The 27,959-nt window shown below is 39.5% G+C and overlaps 1 protein-coding gene across 5 annotated transcripts; it reads right to left on the bottom strand.

Moving 5' to 3' along the window:
• Nucleotides 1–314: 314 nt before the first annotated feature.
• On the bottom strand, nt 315–27,558 carry UBA3 (ubiquitin like modifier activating enzyme 3). 5 transcript variants are annotated; one of them, XM_056804402.1, is made up of 19 exons: nt 27,420–27,507; nt 27,204–27,245; nt 26,434–26,625; nt 24,608–24,728; nt 22,751–22,831; nt 21,035–21,117; nt 17,447–17,527; nt 9,974–10,017; nt 9,298–9,362; nt 8,362–8,517; nt 5,731–5,833; nt 5,465–5,578; nt 3,511–3,564; nt 2,824–2,860; nt 2,654–2,735; nt 1,966–2,066; nt 1,815–1,878; nt 1,663–1,717; nt 315–1,153 (listed from the first exon to the last, which is right to left on the bottom strand). In XM_056804402.1, the coding sequence occupies exons 4-19, from the start codon at nt 24,725–24,727 to the stop codon at nt 1,065–1,067; spliced, it is 1,329 nt and encodes a 442-aa protein (XP_056660380.1). In that variant the 5' UTR covers nt 24,728; nt 26,434–26,625; nt 27,204–27,245; nt 27,420–27,507; the 3' UTR covers nt 315–1,064. The 5 variants fall into 5 exon arrangements, with proteins under 5 accessions (XP_056660380.1, XP_001363978.1, XP_016279922.1 ...); XM_001363941.4 differs by lacking the exon at nt 26,434–26,625 and having other exon boundaries at nt 27,420–27,555; XM_016424436.2 differs by lacking the exon at nt 26,434–26,625 and having other exon boundaries at nt 24,608–24,752; nt 27,420–27,555.
• Between the last annotated feature and the right edge of the window lie 401 nt (nt 27,559–27,959).

Consider the following 27,959-nt stretch of genomic DNA (forward strand, 5'->3'; position numbering starts at 1 on the left):
AGAACTAATATTTCTAATGGAGATTAATATTCCCAAATCCAATTTTAATTGTTCTAGGGGAAAGTATAGTTGTCACCAGCATCTTACATGCAATTTTCAGTTCCTTATTTTTATCCTCCAGTTTCAAATTGTGAAGTGTAATTAAAATCAATTTTCATATTTTGGAGATAGAGCCAAGAACTAACTTGGTTGAAGGTTTCTTCCTTTTTTGTCATGCTGTTAACATTATGGTTGAAAAAAACATTTAAATCTAATACTTTTTTATGTTTTCAATTTCATTTTCATAAATTTGCTAACCTCATTTCACTTGAGCCTTTCTCAATGTATATGAGGTATGATTTTATTAATAAATAGTATGACAGATTCAATGATAACTATTCAGACATTAAGTTCTATTACAGAACATCAGTGAGCTCTTGGCTTCAACACTGTGCGTATTAACTACCATAGCACAGCAAATATACACATTAAAAATATTTTCCATTTTCATGCACAAATGTTAAACTAAAACACTGTTTATAAAACATTGCAGACAAATGTAATTCCCTTTACAATACTTAATATTCATTTAGACAGTCAAACTCAAATGAATATTAACGCCAACAGAAAACATCCTAAATTCAATATATTATAGATACCTAACTTCACACAGGTTATATTTATCTGACTTACAAAATGGCATTTGATATCTTAATTTTCTTGAGGGACATTCTTTTGTATATATGGCTGTTCAACTGAAAGTTAAAAATTTACACCATTTAATCATCCTAAAACCCTCAAATGTACAAGATAGATTTTGCCTCCTAAAATGAAACAAGAGCATACAATCAAGTCAGAATCTCTCCAGGATTCTTTAGCCATATATTCATGAAAACTTATAAACACTGTCCCCCAAATTCTGGCTTAGAGGGACAGCTCTGAAGTAAGAAAGAGTGATTTGTTATAAAAGTCAAATTCTATGAATACTAATACTAAAAGGGACATCAATTTGGCTATTCTGAGCATCCACATTGAGCACAATATTGCAATAGACTTTTATCCTCTGTTAGCTGTACATTTATTGTTTAAGTAGTAAAATGAAGTTTGAACAGTACAGTCTGTGGGGTGGTGACATCAGCAACAGCAAGCTCTTGTCCATCCACAAGGCCCAACTCTAAAATGGGGGGAAAAAAGAATTGATTCAATTCAATATTTCAACAAAAATTTCAAATGCATACAATATGAAAATATCATATGGTTCAATAATCTAGAGCAGCATTGGCAAAGGTTTTCAAGATTATATGCCCAAACTGCAACTTCAAGCTGCCTGTGAGCCCCCAGCATTACCCCAAAAAGGAAGAAGTGCTCTACTTGGGCAATTGGAGAGGGGCGGGGCATGCAAAAAAACATGTTCCAGAGGTGGGAAGAGGCCATGCCAGCAGGGCACTGGTGCCAATACTTCACTGCTGATCTAAAGGAACTAGCAAAAATTAAGAAACTCATGTTCATGCTCAAGAATTATTTTTCAAATAAGATTTTAGATTACCATGAGATCTATTGATCTTATCCTCAAATACTTCATAACACTTGATAAAGGTGCTTTCTAAACTTTAACGGTCTATGAACACATTTGTTGTTAAGAAATAATTAGAAATATTAAGAATTTGTCTTTACTTAAAATACCTTTTAATGTCTTAGAAAGATTCGGCCTTGTTCGTTCTTCAATGGAAGTTATTGTCTAAAAATATTGAAGCAACTTGTATTTAAAATACAACAAACACAAATAAATTCTTCAATAGTTCCTAATCAAAGTACAAGGAGTAAGTATCTATCACCTGTAAGTAAAGTGTTCTGTTCTTTCCCTCTAATGTGGCTGTGATGGCTGGTGATTTCATCTGTCTGTAAATCAAGAAGGAAATATTGTCTTAACAACCTTTTTAAAATGCAGAACGCTTCAAAGGAATAAAACTTAAAGTTTATACTTACAATGAGGCATTATTAATTAAATAATCCAAAACCTCTTGCAGTTTAGCAGATGGAGGAAACTGGATATTTTGAGGAAGCTGGCTACAAGCTGGGCAATTCTCCTAAAGAGCAGAAATAATAATGCCTAATATTTACAAAGTACTTGAAACCTATCTTATTTGATCCTCACAACAAGGTAGGTGCTATTGTGATCCCCACTCTACAGATGAGGAATGCAGAGGAGGTGAAATGACTTGCCCAGGATCATACACACAGTGTCTGAGGCAGAATTTGAACCCAGATGTCCCTGACTCCAAGTTCAGCACTCTATCCACTGTGCCAAGTTGCTTCTAGCAAAAACAAATTGCAATATAATGCAAATCATACAAGTCTGTTAAAAATCTTTCAGAAGGCTAAATTACCATGCAAACATTCTGAAAGTCTAGCATTTCAGCCTTAAATAAATACCAAGTTAATCAGCTTGAAAATGCTTATGTCTAAGCAAAAGCAGTTTATCAGAACCAAGCTTGACTAGTAAAATTTCTCACACAGTATGAGATAAGGCCAGAAGAGGCAGAGATACTACTAAAGCGAGAGGTCTGGCAAAGTGAAACTGTGAGCAAGCTCCCTCTCATGCTTTTAAGCAGGCACCGATGTTTTAAAATCAAAGTATGCCCAGCAATAACTGTTCATTAGTAGTCATACTAACCTTTCTTTCTGCTTCGAATGTATATGTGTACAGCCCATCTACGTCATTAAATACCAAGTAATTATTAAGGGGTATATATGCACTGTAATGGAAAATATGTTCATGTTTACATAATATAACCAGTTTGAAATGTGTATGTATATATATTTATTAAAAAGAAAAAACATTACCTTGTAGCTATTTTAAAAACCTCAGTGGCACACACAGCTGGAAGGGAAAAAAATAGGATTGCTTTGTACTATGAATTTTAAACATTTAAAAACCAAAGTGAGCAACTTTTATTTGTTTAGTACTAAGAAATGACAACAATTTATCAGTGAAAAAGAAAAACTGTTCAGTTTTAATAAAACACAATTCCTAATGAAAAAAAGCTCAATGTCAAAAGATTACTTTTTATCATTTTAAGTAATCCAGGATGCCTTTTTAAAAAATCCTTTTGGCCAGAATGAGTCCAGTATTAACACTGAGAACCCTGTGAGAGTGAGAAAAAATAAATGACACTACAATAATACCTTGTATTTATATACTTCCCACTTAAAATGAACTCTCACATCTAACATGCTCTGACACAAGTCACTACACTTAAAGTCCTTATTTCACAACCAAAAAAGGCCCCCAAATCCCTGAGATATCAGGTAACTATAAAAAATTCTACTCAGTTTAATCCAAGAATTTGGGCTTTTATATCAGTTCAACTGACACCCTGTGACAATTCCCCTATGAAAGAGGAAGCAGAGGAAGTGACTAAGTGTGGAAGATTCATGTCCCTGAAGCTGCTTCCTAAAGCTAGGCAGATCACTGTGAAGCAAAAGATGCAAAGAAAGAAAACCACAGTCAAGAGGTGGCCTTATACTCACCTGCAATAACAGCATTTGTGGAAGCTACGGCTGGAATGATTCTTTTTACAACCCCTAGAAGAGATAACAATTCCAAGCACATACATCATACATCTACCAATGGACAATTCAACATCAAAGTCTGGTGATAACAATATGACTCTTAGATCTTATCCTGCATTCTTAAGAATCTTGCTCAACATTTTAATCTCTCAATATGTTCATAGATGCTGGTGGCAAAAAGAAACCACTAATTCTAAACAAACCCTTATGAAAATCTGTAAAATGTATACCGCAAGGCTTATTCCTGAAATGTCTACATCAAACATTACATATTTAATTCAACACTTGAGTACCTCTAATAAACAAGGTATCTGGATAATGGCATGAATTAAAATTATACCAATTCACACATCTGGGTATGTGAATAAGACATTAAAATAATTAACGTATTTTAAGTGCCACTTGGATTGCTTCCCAGTACAGGCCTTCCTTCTAACCTTCCAACTCTGAGCTGCCTACCTAGGGATGTAGCGTAAGATCAATGGGAAGAGGGCTTGTGGTCTCCTGACTCAGACTAGAGGACCCTGGGCAGGTTCATCTTTCTGATGCCATTCCTTAGCTGGAAGATGGAGATCATGAGCTCTATTTCATAGTTGTTTCAAGAAATAAGTCTGCAAAGTCTTGTGGATCATAAAGCATTATACACATAGAAGTCATTATTAATCATAGATGAGAAACTACTTGGATTAGTAAGAGAGCATTCATACTTTTGGTATTCATTAAAAAGAGATGGCAGATAAGCAGCTCTTTATTAATATTACTCAGGTAACCAACAGAATTAGGACTGCTTCTAGGGCTTTCCCTATGGGGAGAAGGAATACAAAAGCCTTTTCTCAGTCTTCATTTATCTTGGCTTTTTTACAGTTTCTAACAGTCAACCCCCTCTTGCTCACTCTCCTCAGGTGACTTCTGGGATCCTCCTTTCTTGGTTCTCTTGGTATCTATGTGCAGCTATTCTTTTCTGGACCACCAAGGAACTCCTGGTCTGTTCACACTTCATTTCATGTCTTAGGGCTCAGTTGAGTCCTCTTGTCTCTTTTAGTCCCTTGTCTATTCTGTTACATGCTCAATAAGCTCATCAGTTGCCAGTAAGTCCAACCATCTTCATACAGTCTCAAAAAATAGCTGTGACCTTAGGCAAGTCACTTAATCTGTTTGCCTCAGAATCCTCAATGTAAAATGAGGAGAATAGCAGCACCTACAACCCAGGGCAGTTATGAGGGTATGAGAATAATAACTGTCAAATGTCTGCCCAGTGCCTGGCACAAAGCAAGCACTATGTCAATGTTAGCAATGACTAATACAATAATAATTTCTTCTAGCATAAAATATAAAAATCCTGAGTCTAACATTTAAATCTCTCCAAAATGTGCCTCCTCTTGACTTTAGCACACAAATCCCATGTTTCTCCCCTACAAGACTTGTCTATTCTGGTCCAACTGGTCTGCTAGTGGCCCATCAAGCCTGCTATACATCTATGCTCCCACCTCCCTGCCTTTGCTTAGAGACTTCCCATATCACAATACCATCCCTGGTCAAGGTTAATACCTGTCAGCTGTGACACCTAAATGAAGCCTTTCTTGGTTAGTGTTTCTAGTTAGGGCTCTCCCCCTCCTGAAATTCCTTTATTTACCCATAGCATCCATATTCCACTCCCTCCACCATGCCATCTAAGCTCCCTGTTTACGTTCTTGACAACCCCCCCCCCTTGGATAGACCCAGCACAGTAATTTGCATATTAAAGGTTCTTAATAACTGAATTCTGTCAGATGCTCATTACATACATACATCTACCTCACAAGGCACCCTGGACACAGAAAAATTCCCTTGGCTGCTTTATGGAGACCATGTGAAAGATAATGCCAAGATAAAAGGTCCCTTGCTATCTAGGATTATCTGACAACTCACTTACCTTGGGTTAGCCTATATGTAACACCTCTAATATTAAATTGTGATGCTCTCTCTAGTGATTTTTGGAAAATCCACTGAATGTGATCAGGATCATCTCCATCCAATGGAACTCCCTCTGGAGAAAAAAGGATGGCAAAAAGTAAAAAACATTAATTTTCTACAAAGATCTCAAAATGTATTTAGCATCAGAAAAATCAATTTATGATTCAACAAAAATTAAGATGTGTTTCAATGAATTATTTTATAATTCCTAACTTGAGCTTTTACCTCCAAAAGGCTGTTCCTTGGGCCACTGTAATATTCTTGCATACTCAATACAATGTTCTGGTAGCCTGGGCATAGACGCAATAGTACACATGGGAAAATTAACCTAAAACCAAAAACAACTATATTCAGCTGACAGTTTTAAAGGATGTCCCTTCTCCCTTATAATTTTAGAAGAACATGCATCTTGATTAAATTGGGTGCCTGAAATTATCTAATTTAACTTTTTTTAATATTTTAAATCATTACATTACATTACATTTAATATTTTAAATCATTACAAAGAGTTCCAAAATAAGCTAAGAATAACAGAGTACATGATCAGCCTAGAACAGTAACAGTAAATCTATAGCACAGGTGCCAAAGATGACACAGAGCACGCTCTGTAGGCACTCGTAGCTCGCTCTCCCTCCCCCTCTTCCTCCAAAGTTGGTCACTAGAAAAGCAGAGCCACTCAGGTGGAGCTGCTCCCCTCCCTCTCTCTACCACACCTGATGATATTTTCTCACTGCACTAGCCCCTCTGCCCAGCAGTCAATGGGAGTGTTTTCTCCTTCCCCTGTGGGGAGGTAAATGGACATGCCCTGCACTCATGGGACCAGCACTCAGTCTCTAAAAGGTTCACTATCTCTGGCCTAAAACATTGGGCAGTAAAGTTTTAATATGGAGCTATATAAATTTAATTTTCACTGGTTAAACAGAGAATTACTGAGCAGATTCTCAAACATAACCCATCCTATTCCCTTACGTTTAAACTGGAATGTTTAAAAAACATAAATTGACCAAAGAAATTAGTAATAAGTACCAGTTGACATAAATCATTAAACCTCAGCTCAAATATTCTAAATTACTATTAAGTAACTGAGAATTTGTGATTATAATCTGGCATTAAGCTAATGCCTCTTGCTGGTATCTAATCCATAAAGGCAGAACTCAAAGAAGTGTTTGAATACCTCATGGTTAATTTTGTCTTCATTCCAACATGTATAGAGCAAAAGCTATCTCTAAAGAACTTTGGGGGTGACCTGAATGGGATAAATCCTTCTTTTTCTGAGTGACAGAAAACATCTAAATAGCATTGAATACAAAGGGGGTTGTTTGCCCTTAAGTGGACAAGTGGTCACACAGCAATGGATGGGAAGACAAGGGGCCTCACGCACTTGGGACAGATGACTAAATGTCTCCCTCTAGGGGCATGCAGGGGCAAAGAAAGAAGGAATGGGAGCCATTGGACCCTGTTCTAGAGAAGGGCAGCTGCACCTGAAGGCCAGTGGATGAGAACGCTGCAAGAACCAAGGCCTGAGTCAATTTACTTAGTGAATACACCCCAAAGCCAGTCATGGCTCCAGCCTGATGGGACGCCCCATCTGAGATCTCCTGCAAGTCTATTATTATTTCTCGACCCTGTTCTTCTCCCTGCCGGTCTGGAGTGGTTGACACGAACATGAGAAGGGACAGGGAGGACAACCATTGCCACAGGGAACCTGAGGAACCAAGCAGGAGCAGCTCAGGACTGGGAACTATGACCAAAACTGAACTAAAAACAATCCCAGTGGCCAAGCAGGTCTGCGCTCTATGGTGTAGCCATACTTAGTTCAACCTGGGCAGGACCAAGAATGGATGATTCCTCCCCAGGCCAGAGGCTCTGACTAATGTCCTCCAGGAAGGGAAAAGCAGCTCTGCCCCATCCATTCCTTCCCACTCAGGATGGTTAGCAAGGATTCTTGTTTCCTTACCTAAATTAGCATTTTTCCTGCTCTTGTTACCACTCTCTGCAGCCTCTTCCAGCACAAACATCCACCTAACCCCAATGGTGCCACCTGCAGGTCTCTGTGGACAGTCTCTACCAAGGCAGGGAGGGTCACACCATTGAGGAAGGGGTTCCGCAGAGGGGGGGGCTAGGGATGAGGGAGAGGATGGGAGTGGGGGGTGGGGGGTGCAGATACATGGGGCAGGGACAGACCCATGGTGCTTGAGCACAGACAGACCAGCAGGCAGGTGGGGGCTAGGTCTCAAGCCAAGCCAAAATCTGGCCAAGATGGCAGCCTCTCCTCAGGGGGTTCTCCCAATTTCCCTGAGGGAAGGGAAGGGACAGGCACCACCCAGTGAAGGGGCCAGAGAGACAATGGGCAGGAGAGACAATGCCTGACATTACATGAGAACTGTCTGTCCATATATCCTTGGCAGAGCTACACAGAACCAGCCTCCATGGCTAGGGCCCCTTCTCCAAGCTCTCCCTGACACAGGGCCCAGAGCAGGGCAGGTCTGACCTCTCTTTGGACTCAGCCTCTCTCTCAGGGCATCCTGGAGCTCTCAGCCACTCTAGACACAGAGACTCAGGAGTCTGTCCTAGACTCCTGGGGAAGGAGGGTGGGGGATGACAAGTGATTTAACCCTGGAGGGCCCCCAGGCCCTGGGTTGGACATCCTAACCAGTCTTCCCATCTCCCAAGTTCACCACTTTGTGGTACACAAGCTCACCCCACTCCTACCCAAGCATACAAAAAAAAATTAATATTATGAGCATATAAGGACAAAGTTTGGTCTATACTGATTTCTTTTCCCAAATTACATTTAGTAGGTCCTAAAACATGTTAATTAAAAAATTTTCCTGAGCAATCTGTCAAGCAAATTACCTGTGGTGGATAAAGTTCCAACGTACATTCAATGCAAGCTGTCATTCCAGGCAGAATGACCCTAGCATTTCCTTTAAAACCTTCTGTTCCTCCATCTATCAAAGGAATAATGGAACTTGCATCTAATACACCATCTTCATAATTTAGAAGTGATATCTAGAAGAATATAAAACAACTATAAAAACATTTAATGACAAAATTATGCCAGAACCTATAAAGCAAACCTATAAAGTAAAAAAATTGTGTTTTTTTTTTAAATGAAGCTGTTTGAAAGTTACTATTATTATAAGTGGCATCAGATAGTGCCACATTTCTCTAGACGTCTCACCCATAAAAGTGAAATTTCTCTTAAAAAGAATAACTAAGGATTCACTAAAAATTTTAATTATCCTATTAATAATACGCATATATACTTTTTAAAACATTTCTTTCCATTAAAATAAAGCTTTATTCCTTTTTATCATTACTCTCCATTATTAGATTCCTCATAGGGAGAACATAGGATCTCGAGTCCAAAGTCCTGAGTTTGACACCTAGGCCTCTTCCACGTGCTAGCCATGTGGCCTTGCATACATCACTTAGCTTCAGCAGACCTCAGCTTTCTTGTCTGGAATGGATCCCTGCTAAGCTGTCCCCTTCCCAGGAGTTTTTAAGGTCCAGTATAGACAACAGCCTGGTTTTGTACAAGCCCTAAGTGGAAGAGAAGTCTAGCATGGTCAGATTATTTCAATTACGTTCTTTACCCATAATCGGAAAGGTTTCCACTAACTAATCTCTTCCCCACCAACCAGTAAATTATAACTACTTACTTAATTCAAACTAAGTAGCAAAGTAGTCTTGAGCTTTCAAAATGATCACTGCACAACTTAACTTTAATTTACTTGGTGCCAGAATATCAAGAACTTAGAGAAAATAGAAAAATATGAAAGCATTTACCAGCATGCCATTTATCCATCTTCTAGCAATAATGGAGTCCAGACCACAAACAATGATATGAAATTCTAAGAAAAATATTATAGTTTTAGTTGTTAGAAAATAAAAGAAACCATATTCTTTATCCCTCTCCTTCTAGAACCTATACTCTTGCCCTGGGACCAGGCTCTCATTAGCAAGTTTTTGTCATATTGCCCAGAATTAAACCTTCAGATGTCCCTTTCCAGCTATTTTGACACCTTCCCACAGCCCCAGGTACCCCTTTATGTGTCACTTTCCCCCATTAGGAGATAAGCTCCTGGAGGGCAGAGGCCAGCTCGCCTCCCTTCATTTCAGTCCCTGTATCTCATAGCACTATGATTTTTCATTCATTTACAAAATGTAAATAATTCCAATTTATACAACAGTATATTTTATCAATATGTAAAAATATCTATTTTAAAATATCAAATTTTAACCCTAGTTCTGCTGAAACATGCAAGGAAAAATTTAACCTTTTTAAACATAAGCCCTTTACTCCCCTTTTCCTTCATCAACAACAGTTGTTAAGGTCCCATTTTTGAAAAAGAAAAACATCATAATTAGTACCAAGTCAATTATCTCTATGAAGAAAAAAATAATTGAACTTGTAAATGGCTTAGTAAATATTATAAATTATGAGATTTCAGTGAATACTTACGTCTATAGAAAGTGTCATCAAAATTCTGAATCTTGTTGAAATGTCTGAATATTAGTTAAGGAACATATGTATGTGTATGTACAAATGTATATATAAAGCTTATGTTTTCTCACATATGTAATTTAAAGCCATAAAGTCATACTCAAAATTTAGCTATGACTAAAAGTTATCAGTATTAAAAGCAACTAAGAGGGGCAGCTGGGTAGCTGAGTGGATTGAGAGCCAGGCTCAGAGATAGGAGATCCTGGGTTCAAATCTTGCCTCAGACCTTTCCTAGCTGTGTGACCCTGGACAATTCACTTAACCCCTGTTGCCTAGCCCTTACTGTTCTTCTGCCTTAGAACCCATACACAGTATTGATTCTAGGATGGAAGGGATGGGTTTTAATTTTTAAAAAGAAACAACTAATAAACTCACAAGACATTTGACAGATCAGACAAGTTAGCACATCCATTTATTAACAACCTTTAAATCTGAACAACTGCTGACAACATATTCCCTCTATCCCTTCAACTCCTCCATTCCCTGTTCCAAAACCTTCCTTTATCCCGTTCTTCAATCCCCTACAATTTCCTTTGACTATTACACAAGTGAGTGTCCCCCGAAAGGTGCTCTGGCTCAGGTTGGGGATTGGGAAAGGGCCTTCATGCTCACCCCCACGCCTCACATCATTCATTCAGAGGCCAGGCAGTCACTGTAAGCTCAAGCCTGAGCTCATGACCCAGAGGCCAGATGCTGAGCTGCTCTGCTGCGCTCAATGGGGTGCAGAACCTTCACCAGCACAAGCTCCCGTCTACACTGGTATCTACACTGGCTCGGGCTGGCGGCAGCTCCTCTCCTGACTCAGGTCCAGCTCAGTAGAGTTCTGGACTGCTTCCTTCAGAGCAGCACGTCTGGCAGAGACGCAGAGCAGGAAGCCACAGAGACTCCAGGCTCAGCGTTCTCCTCGCTGTGGATCACGATTCCTTGGGGTCTGCTGTGAGGTGCATACCTGGATTCTTCCCCCCTCAACCCTCTCTCAGGACCTGCACCCACCTGACCCTCCCTCTCCAAGGAGTCGGCCTAGCCTCACCAAATAGCCAGCCTTGCCAATGCCGGCTTCACTAACGGCCAGCCTCGCCAACATCCAGCCATGAGGCCTGCACAGAGATGACACAAAGGCACTTGCTGACACTCGGGAATCAGAAGCGAGTAGAAGAGGGAGGCCAGATGCTGCGAGCTGGAGATCGGCTCCTTTCCCCCCTCCAGAGATCTAACTGAATGGATCACCGAGGCGCCATCTCTTGTGCTGGGTTTTGCAATGGCTTTTGGGCAGACACAGTGAAGGGCTGCTCACAGCTGAATGTCAAGTGAAGAGGAGAGTCTGGGGCAGGTGGGAGGCTCAGTGGGTAGAGCAGGCCTGGAGAGGGGAGGTCCTGGATTCCCATCTGGCCTCGCCTTGGCCTCTTCCTCGCTGTGTGCCCCTGGGCCAGTCACTTCAGCCAGTTGCTTCAGTCCTTTGCACTCTTCTGCCTTGGAGCCAGCATTGGATTCTGGGAGGAAGGGAGAAGGTGCTTCCATCCACCGGGCCTCCTCTCCAGGGGCTCCCCAGGAGCATCACTAAACAAAGAGGCACTGACTCCCCCATCCCTGATGTCAGACCTGTTGACACCAGTGACACCCCCCACCCCAGGGCAGCTTCCTCCCCAGTCCAGGGGTCCAAAAACATAACAACTTGAGAATGTTCTGGCTGCAGGAAAGGATTTCAGAGATGGAGGAATGTTAAGAAAACAGAAAAAAGTGAATAAAGTTTTAGACAGAAAATTCCACCCAAATGTCTGAGGCCAGAGAATGAAAGGAATGTAAGGCCTGGGGGGGGGGGGGGGGGCCCGCCGCCTGAGCTTAGTCTGTAACTTTCATGTATTCGTAAAATGTGCCTTTTTTCTTTAATTCCTTGCCTTCTGTTTTAGAGCCAATACTATGTTATTGTTTCCAAGGCAGAAGAGCAGGAAGAGCTAGGCAGTTGGGGTTAGGTGACTTGCTTAGGATCACACAGCTAGGAAGTGTCTGAGGCCAAATTTGAACCCAGGACCTCCCATCTCTAGCCCTGGCTCTCAAACTACGGAATCACCTAGTTGTCCCCTTACAATGCAATTTTTAGGCAGGAAGTAGTATTGTGCAACCACTGTGTGCAAAATTCTATACGAATCGCAATAAAAAGACTAAAGAGAGTCCAAAACTTCAAGGCACTTATTTTTTTTTCTGGCTTCCATAATTCATTTTACTACTTTACACATCACCACTCAAAAATTTTCTCTTAGGCAACATCGCAGGTTCTTCCTGAATTTTTTGCTCTCAATAACTATGAACTGCTAGACTCCTCCACGAAAGTTCATGAATGCCTTATGCCAATGTCTGGGCTCCCTGGGTTCTCAAGGTCTTACAAACAGGACTTACGTTCTGGAAAGGCCGGATCTCACGACCAAAAGCCAGCCCAGCCAAGGAAGGAAATGCTCATCACCCCAAAGCCAGCCAAGAAACACTGAAACCTACAGAACATATAAAATGGACTCAGAGGCTAGACAGAGGCCCAATTCATAGTGAAACACCAGAAAAGGGGCCAGAGGGAGAAAATAATCATGTTTTTTCAGCCTCTTTAAACATTAAGTGAATTGTAGAAACCCCTTGATTTGAGATCTTTTACCAACTGCCAACAAACTGATATTACTAGAGGAGCAGACTCCTTTGAATCATATTGACACTGTCCCTCTGAACAATGGGAGATGAACTAAATCGAGGAATGGCTCAAAGGATTTCCTTGTAGAGGCATTAGATCACAGAATCACAGACTTGAAGTTGGAAGGGAAGTCATCTAGTTCAATTCTCTCATTTTAGTAACTCCAGAGTGCAGTTATTTTCCTCAGGTGTCCACAACCAATATGAAACATCTTTTCCTGGAGATTATGGTCATCTTACCTTCACAGTATTTATAAATTATGAGAAATATTAACTAGTTATGATGAAAATAAATATAAAGACCACCAAAAAGATCAAAAATAATTCCAATAAGCTTTTATTGAACAACAGGAACAAAGGCTTTTTTGGTATGTCTTGCCCTCAAGGAACTCGCTTGCTCGCTCGCACTCTCGCGCTCTCTCGCTCTCTCCCCCTCTTTCCCCCTCTGTGTGTGTGTGTCTCTCCCCCCCACCCTTCCCCTCTTTCTCTCTGTGTCTCTTCCCCTTCCCCAAGTTTATACAAAATAAACATAAGGTAATCTGGTGGGGAGGAACCCTCACAGGAGGTCAGAAATTAGAATTAATGTGAGTGGTGCCTGAGCTGAGCTCTGAAGGAAACTAGGAATTCTAACAAGACAGAAAGAGCAGTCAGGAGGTAGAGGAACAGGAAGATGTGGGCCTGAACTAGGTGAGTGACATGCTACCAATGAAGAAAAGGAAGCATCTTGGAGAGATGTTATAAGGGCAAAATTGACAAGATGCATCTTATAAAATGTCTTGAGACTTAAGGGATGCCAATAGAAAAGCTAGAAAGGAAAAGATGACATAAATTGCTAGAAAAGCATCAAGTATGCCTAATAATAGTGTAGCATACAAAATAAATAGGGAATTGACATAAATTTCTAAGGACAGGAGCCATTCCTCAATAAGTGGTCAAAAGATATTTAAAAAAATTCAAAATAAATATAATTAGGGAACCACAGAATTTCAGTGGGAAGAAATGTCATTAGTCCACATCTGGGGGAAAAAAAAAAAGCACCTATCTAATCTAGCATGCAGCATGCCTGACCATGATTAAAGAACTTCCTTTAATGAGAAAGTGTCCATCATCCCCCAAGGCAGTCTATTATACTATTATGCTCTCTTAGGAACGTTTTCCTTACTTCAATCTTAGATTTGCTTACTTAACAACATTCATACATTGCTCTAAGTTCTGCTTTCTGCAGTCAAATAAAATCTAATTTCTCTTCTACATGAAAGCTCCTCTATCACATCCCAGTAAGGAGCTGTGATTCAGGCTAACCATGGCAGCTTCTTTAACTGATTTTCCTATTAAAGAAATGTTCTCCAGACTCTTCACCATTCAGATTGACCTCTTCTAGACAACTTTCAATTCATCAATGAAATGTGGTGCCCACAAGGGAACATTAGAATTCCAAATATAGTCTAACCAGGACAAAGTACAAGACTATCATTTCTTTATTTCTGGAAAGGAAATTTGTATTAGCAACCATATGAAAAAAATATGCCACACACACACACACACACACACACAGATGCCAAATACAGAGAATAAAAATGAAAACAATTTTAGACATAATCTCAAACCAATAAAATTGGTAAAGACAATAGAAAATGAAATAGTTTATGCTGGAAAGACCATAGGAAGAAAGGCACAGTAATACTCTTAGTATAATGAGAACTGAATAACAATTCTAGAGACTGATTTGTAATTATCTGAGAAAAGTTACTGAATGACTCAGAGATCCCACTACTAGGCAAAGGAGTCCAAAGACCAAGACAAAAAAGAAAAGCCTCATTTATACCAAAATAATCATGGTAGCAATAGAAATAAAGATCAAATGAGGCAAAGCTGAACAACTTATGAATCATGATTGCAATGTATACTGTGTACTATACAGCACAGAATAACAAATAGGATGGCTTGACATGGGAAAATATGTATAAAATGATTCAGTAGAAATCAGAACCAGGAGAATATATAGACTATATATGTTTTTAAAAACACAAGGCAAAAGAAGTCACATCAAATGTAACAGAATAAAGGCGCAGGCAACAACTAGAAAAAGCTTTTGTAGTCTAATAAGTATTTTCCAAACTCTCTTTTCAATGGTGATCAAAACTTGGTCATTTATGGCCCAAACCCAATGCAAAACCCCCCCAAACATAATATTTATGGTACTGACTCCAAGTCTGATGACAAAAAAATTCAACATCATACTGGGAAGTATTTATGGTATGATTTTCCACTGTTTTCAAATCTTGAGCATGAAAACGTTCCTTAATACCATCACTGTACAGGCTATGTAAATCAGGAGCCCCCAAAGCCATTTATCTGGCACCCACTGAACTTCCGGAAGGGGCACCTCTTTCAATTGGTGGTCAGTGAGAGGAGCACAGGATGCATCCACATCCTATGCTCCTGGAGTACTGTATGTGGCAACACTGCAAAGCGCAGCGTTGCTCACATACAATACTACTTCTGGTGACATAATCCTTTGCGTGGCGCCTTATTCTGAGAATGAGGCGCCATGCAAAGAATTATGTGGCTGCACAATGGAAGACGTCAGCATGGTGAGTGGCAATCTGGGGGAGGGGATTCCGCATTGTGCATACTGCTGCCCAGTACAGTGGTTGGCAGTGATGGGCATGTGCAAGGTATGACAGGCCCATCATAGCCAGCACTGCAGCCTCTGCTATCCCAGACAGCGGTATACAGATTTGTTCATTATTTTTTATAGTCCAGCCCTCCAACAATCTGAGGGAGAGTGAACTGGCCCCCTCTGTAAAAAAGTTTGGGGACCCCTGATATAAATGCTTTGGAACAAGGACCAGGTACTTGGGATCTCTGAAGATCATTTCCTGAATCCCTTGGCAGGGCTAGGCTGGCCCACTCTTAAGAGAGGAGATATATGAGTGAGCTGATCTAAAGCACTCTTATATTTAGAACAAAAATTACAGAAAGGAACACATTATAGGCTGTAGATCAAATCAACAGATATTTAATGAGTATCTTTGAGGCAGCATAAGGAACTGTGCAAAGTTCTATGGATCTGACAAAGTCAAGACACTATTCCTGTTATAGGGAACTTATAGTCAATTGTGGAAGTCTAAATATTTGAAATTTTCAAAAAGAAAATTAGTTTGAGACAATGACCTAAAAAAAAGATTACAAGATACCATGAAATTCATTGACAAGTGATAAAGAGAATAACCTCAGATTTGTAATCAGAGGCCCTGGACTCAGACTTAAAGGCTCCACTACTTGTTACCTGTAATCTTGGGCAGCTTGCTCTAAGTCTCTGACTACAAATGAGAAAGGGAGAGCCTGGATGATCTCTCGATTTCCTTCTGTCTTTAAATGGATGATCTTATAATCCCATACCTGTCTAACCTCAAACAATGCACAGCTGAGGGCAATGGACCTCTGAAAGTTTCTTCCAGGTCTAAAACTAGGATCTTAAAGTCAATGTTGGACACTTCCTTCCTCCTGACAGAGGTGATCAACTAGAGATGCCATTACAATCACCACCACTATATTATGAAGTTTGCTTAATTTTTTCCCCGTTTTAAGCAAAGTTGCTATGCAAGTGTTATATTCTGCATTTTAAAAATGAAAAATAACAATTTAAAGACATTACTCGGAAATTTCAGTGATATAAGTCCTTTTTTAAAGAAGAGAGCCCAGGTCATTACAACCACCACCAGAAATGAAACAAAGGGATACTAAAGAAAATAAAAGTCCTTGGGGAGCAACTGGGTGGCTCAGTGGATTGAGAGCCAGGCCTAGAGAAGGAAGGTCCTAGGTTCAAATCTGACCTCAGACACTTCCTAGCTGTGTGACCCTGGGCAAGTCCCATAGCCCCTATTGTCTAGCCTTTACCACTCTTCTACCTTGGAGCCAGAAGGTAAGGGTTTAAAAAAAAAACAAAAAAAGAAAGAAAAGTCCTCTAATCAGATACATCAGATAAAGAAAATAAGCCATGCAGGAAACAACTGTTTTTAAAAAGCAGTTGTATTTTTTTTTTAAAGCAATAAACATTCATTTTTAAGTACCTCAAAGAGAGGAAAAGTTAGACAATTGAGTGGTATTTTTATACCCTATATTTGGAGAAATCAGTAAGATATCAGCAACCTATTCATATATACACTTTTCTCATGTCTATAAAAATCTTTATGGACTATATATACATATGAAAGGTATCCCAGATGAAAAACAAAAGATCTGGATATACTATTCTTAAATACTCTTTTAAAACAATATTTCTTTCACAAAATATTAATTCTCTGGTAAGATTTTATAGGTCATTTTCATCAGACTTGTGATTCCAACAGTGTGAGGACAGATGCCACCTCTCTACAACTTTATAGAAAAGTTTCATTAATTGCCTGCAAAACAAGACTCGTCACCTCAAGGAAAGCCTCTTAAAGCCTGTCTTTAGCCTATACTGACAATTTTTTCCAGCCTAACTGGGACTACAAAGCTGATGTTTCAGGGGCAGAGCCTACCAGAATTGAAGGCCCATCTAAACACAAAAATTAAACATCCAAGGAGGACATTAGAAGAGGTCCCTCCTATTTTTCCACTCCATTTAATATATTTTATCATTAACAGTAGTTTTAAAGTTCTCTCTCAACCAACACAAAGGTCAAAATTCTTAAATAATATAGCATGTGTCAAGCCATTTCAGTTTATAATAAATGCATCAATAGAATATTTCACAGAAAAAAAGGATACGGAACTACAGCACAATTAGGGATCCTTTCATTTAGGAATTCTGCAGCAACTTCAGCTTTGGATCTTCCGACATCTTTTGGCCTGGGAAAACATACCATTTAAAAAGCTCTAATAAGTCACAGTAACTGCCTTCGAATGCAAATTCTTGCAGAGATCTATTTAAATTATCAAAGTAAATTACTGATGCTGTGGATGCTGGAGCCAAAAGCAATGATGTTGCTGGTGTGGAGACTCCAAGGAAAATGTCCATCTGCAACTCTCTGCAATTTTAAGTGTTACAGATATGCCAGAGACTCTGAAATGTCACTTGTCCTGTCACAGTTATGTGTCAGAAGCAAGTCTTGAACTCACGATTTTCCTGACTCAAGGGCTGGTCTACTAACAACTACTGAACTGTCTTGTTATTCAGTGTTTTCCATTACAACAGAATTTTAGGATTTCAAAAAATATACAATGTCATAACACTGAGAATGCCATTAGCTAATGTCATCAGCTGAAGTGAGAAGCCTGGTAAAGCCAGTACAGTTGTCCATCACCCCTGCAGCAGAGCACCAGTTCAGAGCTGTTTCTCCTGTTTTCAGTCTGAAAGAAGTTCCAGATCACATTTTATATTTTAGCATATCCTTTGCTGTCCACTCCTTGTCCCCTGGCTTTCCTACTTAAACACTGAATTAAAAAACCTATCACCCCCCTCCTCCACCTGCCCCCCCCCCCATTACTGGATCTTTGGTTATTTAAGGGCAGCTAAATCCCTGGCTGTTAACCACTTAACACCTCTGGGAGCCTCAGGTCCCTCTACAATGTGGGGATCATCCTAGCACCTACCTTACCAGGGTTGCAGCCAGGATAAGATGAAGCCAAGAACATTCCAGTCCAACCTCATCATTTCACAAATGAGCACCCAAAGCTATTTATCAAGTGTTCTGCAAACCTCCAAGCACTCTATGAATGCTTGCTGTTGCTGCCATTGTCATCCTCTTGTACCTTCCCCATAGGAAGTAGGACAGCAAACACATAATAAACATACCCAGAGGATTCTAAGGATCATTCAATTGCCATAATCTAATTATGCTGTTTCTGCTCCTTCACAAAGATGACTAGGGTGCCAAGACCAGTAACAAGACAGAACATGTAGAAAATATTCTACTTTTTGAGGTACTACATGAAAACAGTATTCCTGACTTCTGCTATACCAAATTCAATCCACCTTCACTGCTGTGGACTGTTCTACCTGTTAAGAGATGCATTTAGATGCCCTTACACAGGCTCCTGACCTTGAGCCAGTTTCCAGAGATCTGATCAATCCCTGGGTCCAGGATACCTTAGAACCAAGATCTCATGGGATGTACATTCCATGAACACAGAAAAGAGACTCACTTCACCTTCACTCTGTGGGCTTCAGATGCTCACCTGTTAAATGATGAGGTTGGACTAGAATATCCTACAGAGTCCTGAGCTTTTCTTCCATAGTTTATGTGGACTGCTAAATATGCTAGGAAAGGTATTAAGTTTCCAAAGGATTTCAAAAGGTTGAGGAACCATTTTTAAGACATTATATCATTTAATATAATCACAGAGATCTATTGTGAAATTCATAAAATAAGTCTTTAAAAAGTTGAAAAGAATAGATGCCTTAAAACAAGCTGTTAGGCTTAGTTAATGATCATTTCTAAGAACTAAAAACTTTCTTCCATGGAAAAGATCAATACATTTTCAAATGTAACATATTCACTGTTACTTATGCCCATTAAAAAATTTTCAACTTGTCAATGAGTGTTTCTTAAAAATGTACAACAGAAAGACGTCATTATCTTTCTTTGTCAACAAAGCAATGTTCTAACTAAATATATTTTCTAAACCAAGGGACTACTCTATGATGTGATAAAAAAAAAATGCTTGCTCACAACTTAAAATCCTATAATCCAAATGTCTGATAAGTCTTCTATGACTGGAGCAAAGTGACCTCCATGATAGTCTCCAAACTGGTAGATGCTGCCTATTTAGGCAACTTTTTTCTGCTATTATCCATGTGTCTTTGCCACCAATAAATGCGTTTTCCACTTTCACTTCTGATCACTGGGCAATAATATACAATCTTCTAAACTCTTCCAAAACTCTTGGCTTCTTTCTTTGTATTAATTCTAAGACAAAAGAGTGGTGAGGGCAAGGTAAATGGGGTAAACTGACCTGCCCGGAGTCACACCGTTACAAAGTGTCTATGGCTAAATTTGAATTCAAGTCCTCCAGGCTACAGGCCTAACAAGCTACCTACTATGTTACCTAGCTATTTTCCATTAATTACTTTTGAATAGTTCTTCCTACATAATGGTTGTTAAACAATAGTTTGGCTGGTTGTAAAAAGGCAGAAACATTTTACTCCTGAACCTTAAGATCCAAGCTATACTAGAGAGTAACAGGCAATCATCTGATGCATGATCTCATCCAGGTCTGAAATTCACTTGGCTATTCCTCACTGGGTTCCCTCAGACCTTCCTTGTTTCCTCCTCCAAGGGGGCCCAACTTGATTCTTTTGAGTCACTGGACTGCCTCTCTCCACATCCAACTTTCAGCAGCCTTGCTCACTAGAAAGCAAGGTCCTTTTCTTTCTGAACCATGAGGCTCACTTGTCTACAGCACTCTGCCCTGGGAAATCCTTGAACCCAACTTCTCTGTTCTGAAGACATTACCTGCCAGGCTTTCAGAGCTATCTCTCCAACTACTCATTTCTTCCTACTTTTCATGATTTCCTAATGAACTGCTTAAAATCAGCCCTTCTCTTCTCAAGCAGGGCTTCCATATTCTTTTATCCTCAGATTTTCCATGTTCCACTTAGCTACCCCAAGTGTTCTTTTGAGTCCATATCCCCACCATCACTGTACAGGACATACGATGTCTTATCCCAAATGATTACTATCACCACCTCTCAATGATTCCCCATTCAGTGCTCTCTCCTCCCAAACTATTCCTTTTTCCCTTTAATAATCAATTGACACTCCCTATTCTGGGAAGACCTCCTAGGCCCTCTAAGCAATAATCTCTCAACATATCCAGACCTGTTCTAGCTCTCGCTCTCACTCTGCTCCTTAGTAATGGAGATATCATTACTTCCATCGTACTGTCACTATATGTAGGGGAGTCATATCTACACTGCCTCTAGATAATAAGCTCCTTAACAATGGCAGGGATTAGATTTTGCATCTCACTTAGCATCTGGCACAGGGCTCAGTAGGAGACTAATGTCTGAAGTGCAATGAATTTCCATACAAATTCAGCTGGAAAAATATGCTACAATTCAATAACATATTGATTTATCTAGCCTGGCAGGCCAAGACCATTCAAAACTCTGCACATACATTTGTGGGAACAGCTTATTGACAGATCCATTCAGATGTGTTTTCACTCTATTTTCAGAAGACTTATCACCCTGAAAGTGTTTTAATTTCATAAACTAATGTATTTTTTAAAGAAAAAAGTATTGTTATCCATGCATCAATTTCTTTTTAAAAGAATCGCTTCAGTCAAGCCTAATAAGTTTATAAAATAGTTAGCATAAATCCTAAGAAATAAATCATTTAGGACAACACTTACCTAAATAAAAACTGCCTATTTAGATTGGAAACATCTATGGTGTCCATGTCTATTACATGAATTTGTCTAAAACCAGACAATGCCTGTAGGAAAAAAAAACAACCAAGTAAACAGAACAGTAGGGGACCACCTGACTTTTAACCAAAGGGAAGATTTTTCTACTTTTCAGTGACTAGCCATCATAATGCTAATAATTCTGCCTCTGTGGTAACAAAATCTACTTAAGACTAAAAATTCTATCCAATGGCAGACCTCAACAACTTTCAGCTCACGGCTAAAGGACCTAATTACTTTGACTATCTAGTTCTAAATATAATAGCTAATATATGCCAAATCTGAAAAGGCAAGTATTACACACAAAATAGGTAGAATAATTATTGATGTTATTAAAACTACTCAAGTTGTGATGTAATTAAAATTCCCATATCAGGAACTTTCACAAACATTAAATGAAGTTTCCTTAAATTATCAATAATATTCAAAAGAAAAAGACTGGTAATTATTATAGAATGGATGTCTATCAGGCTATATCATTCTTGCAACTCCATATTTGCAAATAACAGATTGTTGAGGGCATAAAGGATGAATGAAAGGGAATTTTCCCCTTTACCCAAATCCTACTTATTGTTCAAGAATCAGTGCAAATCCTTTTTCCATCATAAAGCCTTGCCTAACTGTTTTTCTAACACACAGAGTAATCTCTCCTTTCTGTCATCCTATGATACTTTTATCTGTACTGGGGTGCTGCCCCTTTAACAACTAATCATGTACTATTTTCAGTTGGGATTCATTTCAAATGTGTGTCTAATCTTCCCAAAAATAACATAAGCCCCATGAAGGCTGGACACCATGGAGTATTTGTTTTGTACTGTTAACAGTCATCACTCATTAATGAGCACACAAGATATGTGCAATGAATTGCATTTTTGCAATTCCCTCCAAAGATGAGTTTTAGGTTTCTGGTTAATAAAATGTTTCTGTAAATAAAAACATATTTATATATCTCCCTGCTATCTAATTCCATCTCTACCCTCACTATTCACTTCATCCACTCTGCATCCCACATACACTTTGCAGCAGAAAGATTAAGGAACCACAACAACTTTCTAGGGAGACAGACTGACAGGGACTTGTAAACTTCCGTTTTTAAGTTGATACAAATCACTGTTAACTACTGGTCACCAGAAAGTTCACACAGGAAGAGATTCACTAAATAGCACCCTTCACTGAGATGGAATTTATCCATAATACAAGAAGACTGTTCTTCTCAATACACCAGGGGATCTATTAAATCACTGATATGAATATGTACTCTCATAAGGTGAATCACAACCTATCCAAACTGTCAACATTTTGTAAAATTCCAAAGTCTGACCATACATCCCTACACTCAGCAAAAATTCCATTGAAATCAACCCAAGCTTTTGCCAAAATAAGTCCAGAACTTGGTTGCTAAAGTACTAAGGAAACTAAAGCCAAAAACTGTTATTTTATACTCATAATGACTTTGAAGAGGAGACACTTCAGAATTCAAATGTAACTCAAGTTCCCAATTATATTTGAATAATTTCCTAGAATTTTGACAGTTAAATTCATCTAATGAAGAAAAAAGGAAAAAATGACAATTGAATGCAATAAAGAAAATTCCTAAGATTAGAAACTGGGGTAAGATTTAAATTTTCTCAAACAAAAAAATAAAGGGAATCAATTCATTACCAGATTTTTCAGAAGTTCACATCCTAATCCTCCTGCTCCAATGACTAGTACTTTACAAGTATCTAACAAAAACTGAAGAGACTGTAAAGAATAGAAAAGCACATTACAATACGGAGAGGTAAAGGTAAATTTTGCACACCACAAAAGGCATTAAGTTCAACATTCACAAAATCATAATTGCTTTATGTTTATGAAAAGTTAAATGTAAGGTTTTTTTAAAAGACCCACAGGATATTTAAACTATTCAGTAGTTAAAACTTAAAAATCTAAGCCTTTAATTTTTTCTCTTTGTTTTTTCTTTTAATTTTCACAGACAAAATTTTAAAAGATATTTAATTTTCCCTATCAAATTTGATAAAGTAAAAAACTGGTCCTGAGTTAGAGTTGGTTTCTTTTAATATTAAAGAAGGGAAAGCAGCATATTTAACACATCTGAAATTTAAGAATTTAATGGACACCCAAAAAAATCCCAATGATCCCAGAGAAGGACAGGAACAGAAACTGGGTCTGTGATTTCACTGGCAGGTAACTCCAGGGTGAAGAAATTTCCTTTACCAAAGCAGGTCAATACCTTATCTGTATATTATAGCATCAGAGATTAGCCTTGAGCACAGAGAACTTAAATAACTTGTATCATGTTAACCAAGCTGAAGATGTCAAGAGGTTGAATTTGACCCCATTATCTTCCTGACTTCTAAACCTGTGCTCTATTATGCCCCATTGCTTCTCTGTCATTAAGTATTTAATAAATCTTCAGTTTTTTTAAGTTAATTGCAAAGTTGAGTTTTGTTTTTAAAAGTAGAAACACTAAAGGAACACTACAAAAGAGCTACTGGTAATTGTAAAAAAAGACAAGCCTATTAACAACAATAATAGTAATAATATTGGGTTCTAAGGAGTAAGCTTGTGTGAAATTAGCTAAAGTACTATCTCGAAAATTATAATAAAAAAGGCAGAAAATCCATATTAGTTGAAATACAATTAACCTGTAGCAAAACACTAAAAAGTAAATGATCCCTTGATAACATATGTACTAAACAGAAAAGTTAAATAGACATTCTGTAACACTTAAGAAAAAAATGTGATCAAATATTCATTCTACCATTCTTTGAATTGTCAACAGTAGGAGAAAGAGAAATTCAAATTTGTATTTTACTTTTATGAATAGGCATTCTCTCAAATGTAGACCATTTGAGTATATTTGTATTTGTGATTTTTTGGAGAAAATGGAGACTATTCCCCCCAACCCCACCCATTATATAGTGAAAAAAAGTACAGTTGGGGAAAAACTATTTCAAATCAAATCTCTTCCAGTTCTAAAATTCTGATTTGAGTCCAAATCACATTTCAATTCAATTCAAATATTTAAGCTTCTATGTGCCAAGTACTACTAAACATGAGCTGTAACATAGGCAGTTACTCTGTGCTCAATGGGAGTATATGTTCCAAGTAAATAGTCAAGATTACAAAAGTGAAATGTTAAATGATCAATGATTATTTTCACTGAAATTCTAAATGAGCTATTAATGGAATTCTGAATGAATAAAATAAGGTATTTTACACTCCAAAAAAGGTTTTCAACTGAGACAGGAGCATAAGGATGAAACTGATCATTTCAAGTCCATCTGTGTGTGGGGGTGTGCATATTATATATATATATATATAATATATGCACACACATACATTCTTAAAATTAGTTGCAAATATTTGACTTTTTAATAAAGAATAATTAAAAGATTTCTCTAAACAGTGTGATTAGTATACTCCTAAATCAAAAAACAAGTAAGAAAGGTACTGTTTTGTTAAGATTTTGAAACAGAACTACAAAAGGAGTTATTTAAAATAAATACTTCTCACTTCAGTGCTTGGTTCGAAATCAGGGTGTGTGAATGGTCCAGATCGCTCGAGGAACTTCTTTACATGGTTCCAGCGACCGTCCCAGTCTCCAGTGTCCCCACACCCACCATCAACAGCCATTCTGCATAGAACACAGTAAATTGAGCTGCAAAAAAATCAGTTTGAAAAAAAAATTGTACCTACAGCTATTTATGTGATTTTTACATTTGTAGGAAAATAAGAGGCCCAAATATTACAAAAATATATTACAAGTACATGTAATTCTTTCAAAAATTTTCTAAGCTATTCAGTTCATTAAGATCTTAAATGTCTTACAAAGAAAACTCTTTATTTCCATCTCAGTATGTTCACATCCTCATTATTTATAACTATGTTTATCAAGAAGTTCAATCAATTTTATAAGGAATTTTCCAAATCAGTTCAAAGTCATCCTTTATTTTTTAAATCCTTTACAATTACATTAAGAATAAAATTTAGCCTTTGAGCTGTTGAAGAAACCATGTCGTGTAGTGTCTACGATGGGTACATTTTGTCAGCTTTTCCAATTTGCTTGAATTAAAGAAATGACAAATTTTAAAACAAAATACTTAAGTCAAAATGATGCTTGCAATCACAGTGGAATATACGTAACCTTTAAAGTTTGACTATTTTTCATTTTAAAAAACAATTCAGAAATAATCAGTATAATATTTTGCTGAAATGAAATTAACCTCTTGATTTTTTCAAAGTAACTTAAGTCAAAGTGATGATGTATGGGTCAGAGAAGACCTAGGTTAAGTCTACTTCTGAAGCAGTAACTGTGTAATCATGAAGTCACTTTAGCTCTCAAGGACCCAGACAACCCTCACACTTTAATTCAAAAATAAGTTAAGGATCTGCCATAAGTGGATGGACTTCTCCACAACAGAAATAAACAAACAAAATCCAATTCCTTAATACAACCATGTATTAATTTTCTGTCACCAGTAAACACAGAAAAGAATTCATTCAAAAAAGCTTCACATTCCATCACTAATGGTCATTGTCACCATAAAAGCCAGTTTTCCCAACCAAAACATTGTTTTTGAGTACAAATGATAAACAAAAATTTTTTTACATCCTACAACTTGTTTCCAAATGTATTAATTAATTAGGGAAAATTTGCATTTAGATGTTTTTAAATAAAAGGGTATGGCTTAACTGTACCTTTACTGTACCACTCACAACTTTTGATGAAGAGAAATAGAGATATGGTTCTTGCTGATATATTAGGTACATATTTCTCACAAACCACACAATTTCTCCATCCTATCATGCAGTTGGTTTAAAAGAAATACATTATTTAGAATTGCTAATTATTTAACTACTAATTATAATCAACTGGTAAGAAACTGTGTGTAATTCTAAGGGGGAAAAAAATCTGAAGTCATTTACCTTCCTTTTGTAGCCACATACATTCAGAAGCTTTTTCAAACCATGTTTAACTTTGCATTTTGTTAAAAGTTAAAAAAAAATCAAACTTCTAATTTTAACAAGTCTGTAAGTCTTGATATAGAAGAGGGGGATGCACATTTTGTCACAGTGGTAAGGCCACTGGAATGAGAGTGTGGTATTCTGGACTCAAGATTGGTCTGGAACTATCTGCACAACCTCGGACAAGTCACTTCCTTACCCTGAGCTTCAACCATCCTACTGCTAAGAAAGAGGAAGAGTCCCTTCCAGCTGAGTTTGAAACTAGGATGCAGCCAAGGAGAACTGGAGAGAATGGCGGATTTCTGTTTAAAGGACCTCGTGCAAATCACTTCACCTCCTAGCCTGGGCTGCCCTGCCGCCCCCTCCCCAGTTACCTTGTAGAGACTTTGTATCTACTTATCTTTCATCTGCTCCTTCCCTCAAAGAAAGCTTAAGCTTCTGGTGGGGAAGGGCTCATTTTTTGCATGTGTCTCCTTATCCCTTAGGCACAGTGCCTGCCACAGAGGAGACGCCGCCACACATGCCGGGTGAACGGGCATCTCCCGGCTGAGTGTCCCTCTCATCATCTGTAAAAAGGAGGCGCCTGAGCCCGCGGCCTCCTAAGGACCTCTCCAACTCTCCGGGTGAGAACCCCAGACCCGGGATGGCTATTCTCCAGGGGAGCCGGTCCGGGCTGACCTCGGGGCTCCTAGAACCGAGCCGGAACGGTCTCTGGGGCCTGGGACAGCCCCTTGTACCCAAACCCAAATCCTCCCAGGGATCCTTAGGGGAGGGGCCGCACATGCGGGGAAGGAGGGCGGAAAGAGATGGAGGGGGCAGCTTAGCTGAAAGATGGGGAAAAGAGAGGACCAGAGAAACTGGGGACAGAAACAGAACAAAAGAGGGGGGTTGAAAGAAGAAGCAGAGAACAGTGTTAGAGGGAGAAGAGGATAGGGTGCCGAGGGAATGCAGAAGGGGACAACGAGAGAAGGGGACAACGAGGAGAAGGGGCAGCCAGGGAGAAGGGGCAGCAGGAGGGGCAGCAGGGGGGTGCCTGGGGGCGGGGCTGGCTGGCGCGCCCGCGGGCGGCGGGGGCAGGGCGGGGACCCCGGGCCCCCCGCCTCCCGGGCCCGGCCCTGCCCGCCCCGCCCCCGGCAGCACTAACTTCTCCGCCAGCAGCTCCTCTACTCTCCTTCTTTTCTTCTCCCTAAAAGAAAGAGAGAATAAAAGAAGGGTCAGCGTTCCTCCGCCGCGCACCGGGCACCGCGAGGGGGAGGGCAGCGGGGGAAGAGTCGGGGGAAGCCCGGGGGTCGGCGGCGCCGCTCGCTCCTTCCCTCCCTCCCGGCGCGGCCCGGCTCTTCCGGAGATCCCAGATACTTACGGCTCTTCGCCATCCGCCATATTGTTTCTCCCCTCTTCCCACAAGCCACCGCGGGAGCCCCCTCCCGCCCCAGAGATGTTCCGCGGCGGGAGGAGGAGGACTCAGAGAGAAGGCTGGAGGCCAGGACGGAAGAGCTCTGGGCGCAGGCGCAAGAATGGAGAAACGTGGGGACAGTGGGCGGAGCCTAGAACCCGGTGCCTGCCGCCACTCCCCATTCTCGCCACCACTCAGAAACATCTGCATCCTGTATCTACTCCAAGGTCCTACCATCCAGGACTTCATATGCGGCCTTCGGGGCCCCCCCAGACTCTGCTCGAGCCTAGGTCAGGACAACCCCACGCATACCCTGCCCCACCTAAAGTTAAGGGCCTGCATTATGGTTGGGATGAGGTGGCAATCTGTGCTGTAGGCCTGAGCCCAATAAACCCTGAGGAAGCCCAGAGCCCTCAGCTTCTAGAGATTTGAATCCCAGTTTTAGGTAGAATGTGCAGCATGCCGGGTCTGTGAAGCGGAAAGAGAGGCCCAAATCCCCAGCACAAG

This window comes from Monodelphis domestica, chromosome 7, assembly GCF_027887165.1.
Source record: "Monodelphis domestica isolate mMonDom1 chromosome 7, mMonDom1.pri, whole genome shotgun sequence".
Lineage (NCBI taxonomy): Eukaryota > Metazoa > Chordata > Mammalia > Didelphimorphia > Didelphidae > Monodelphis > Monodelphis domestica.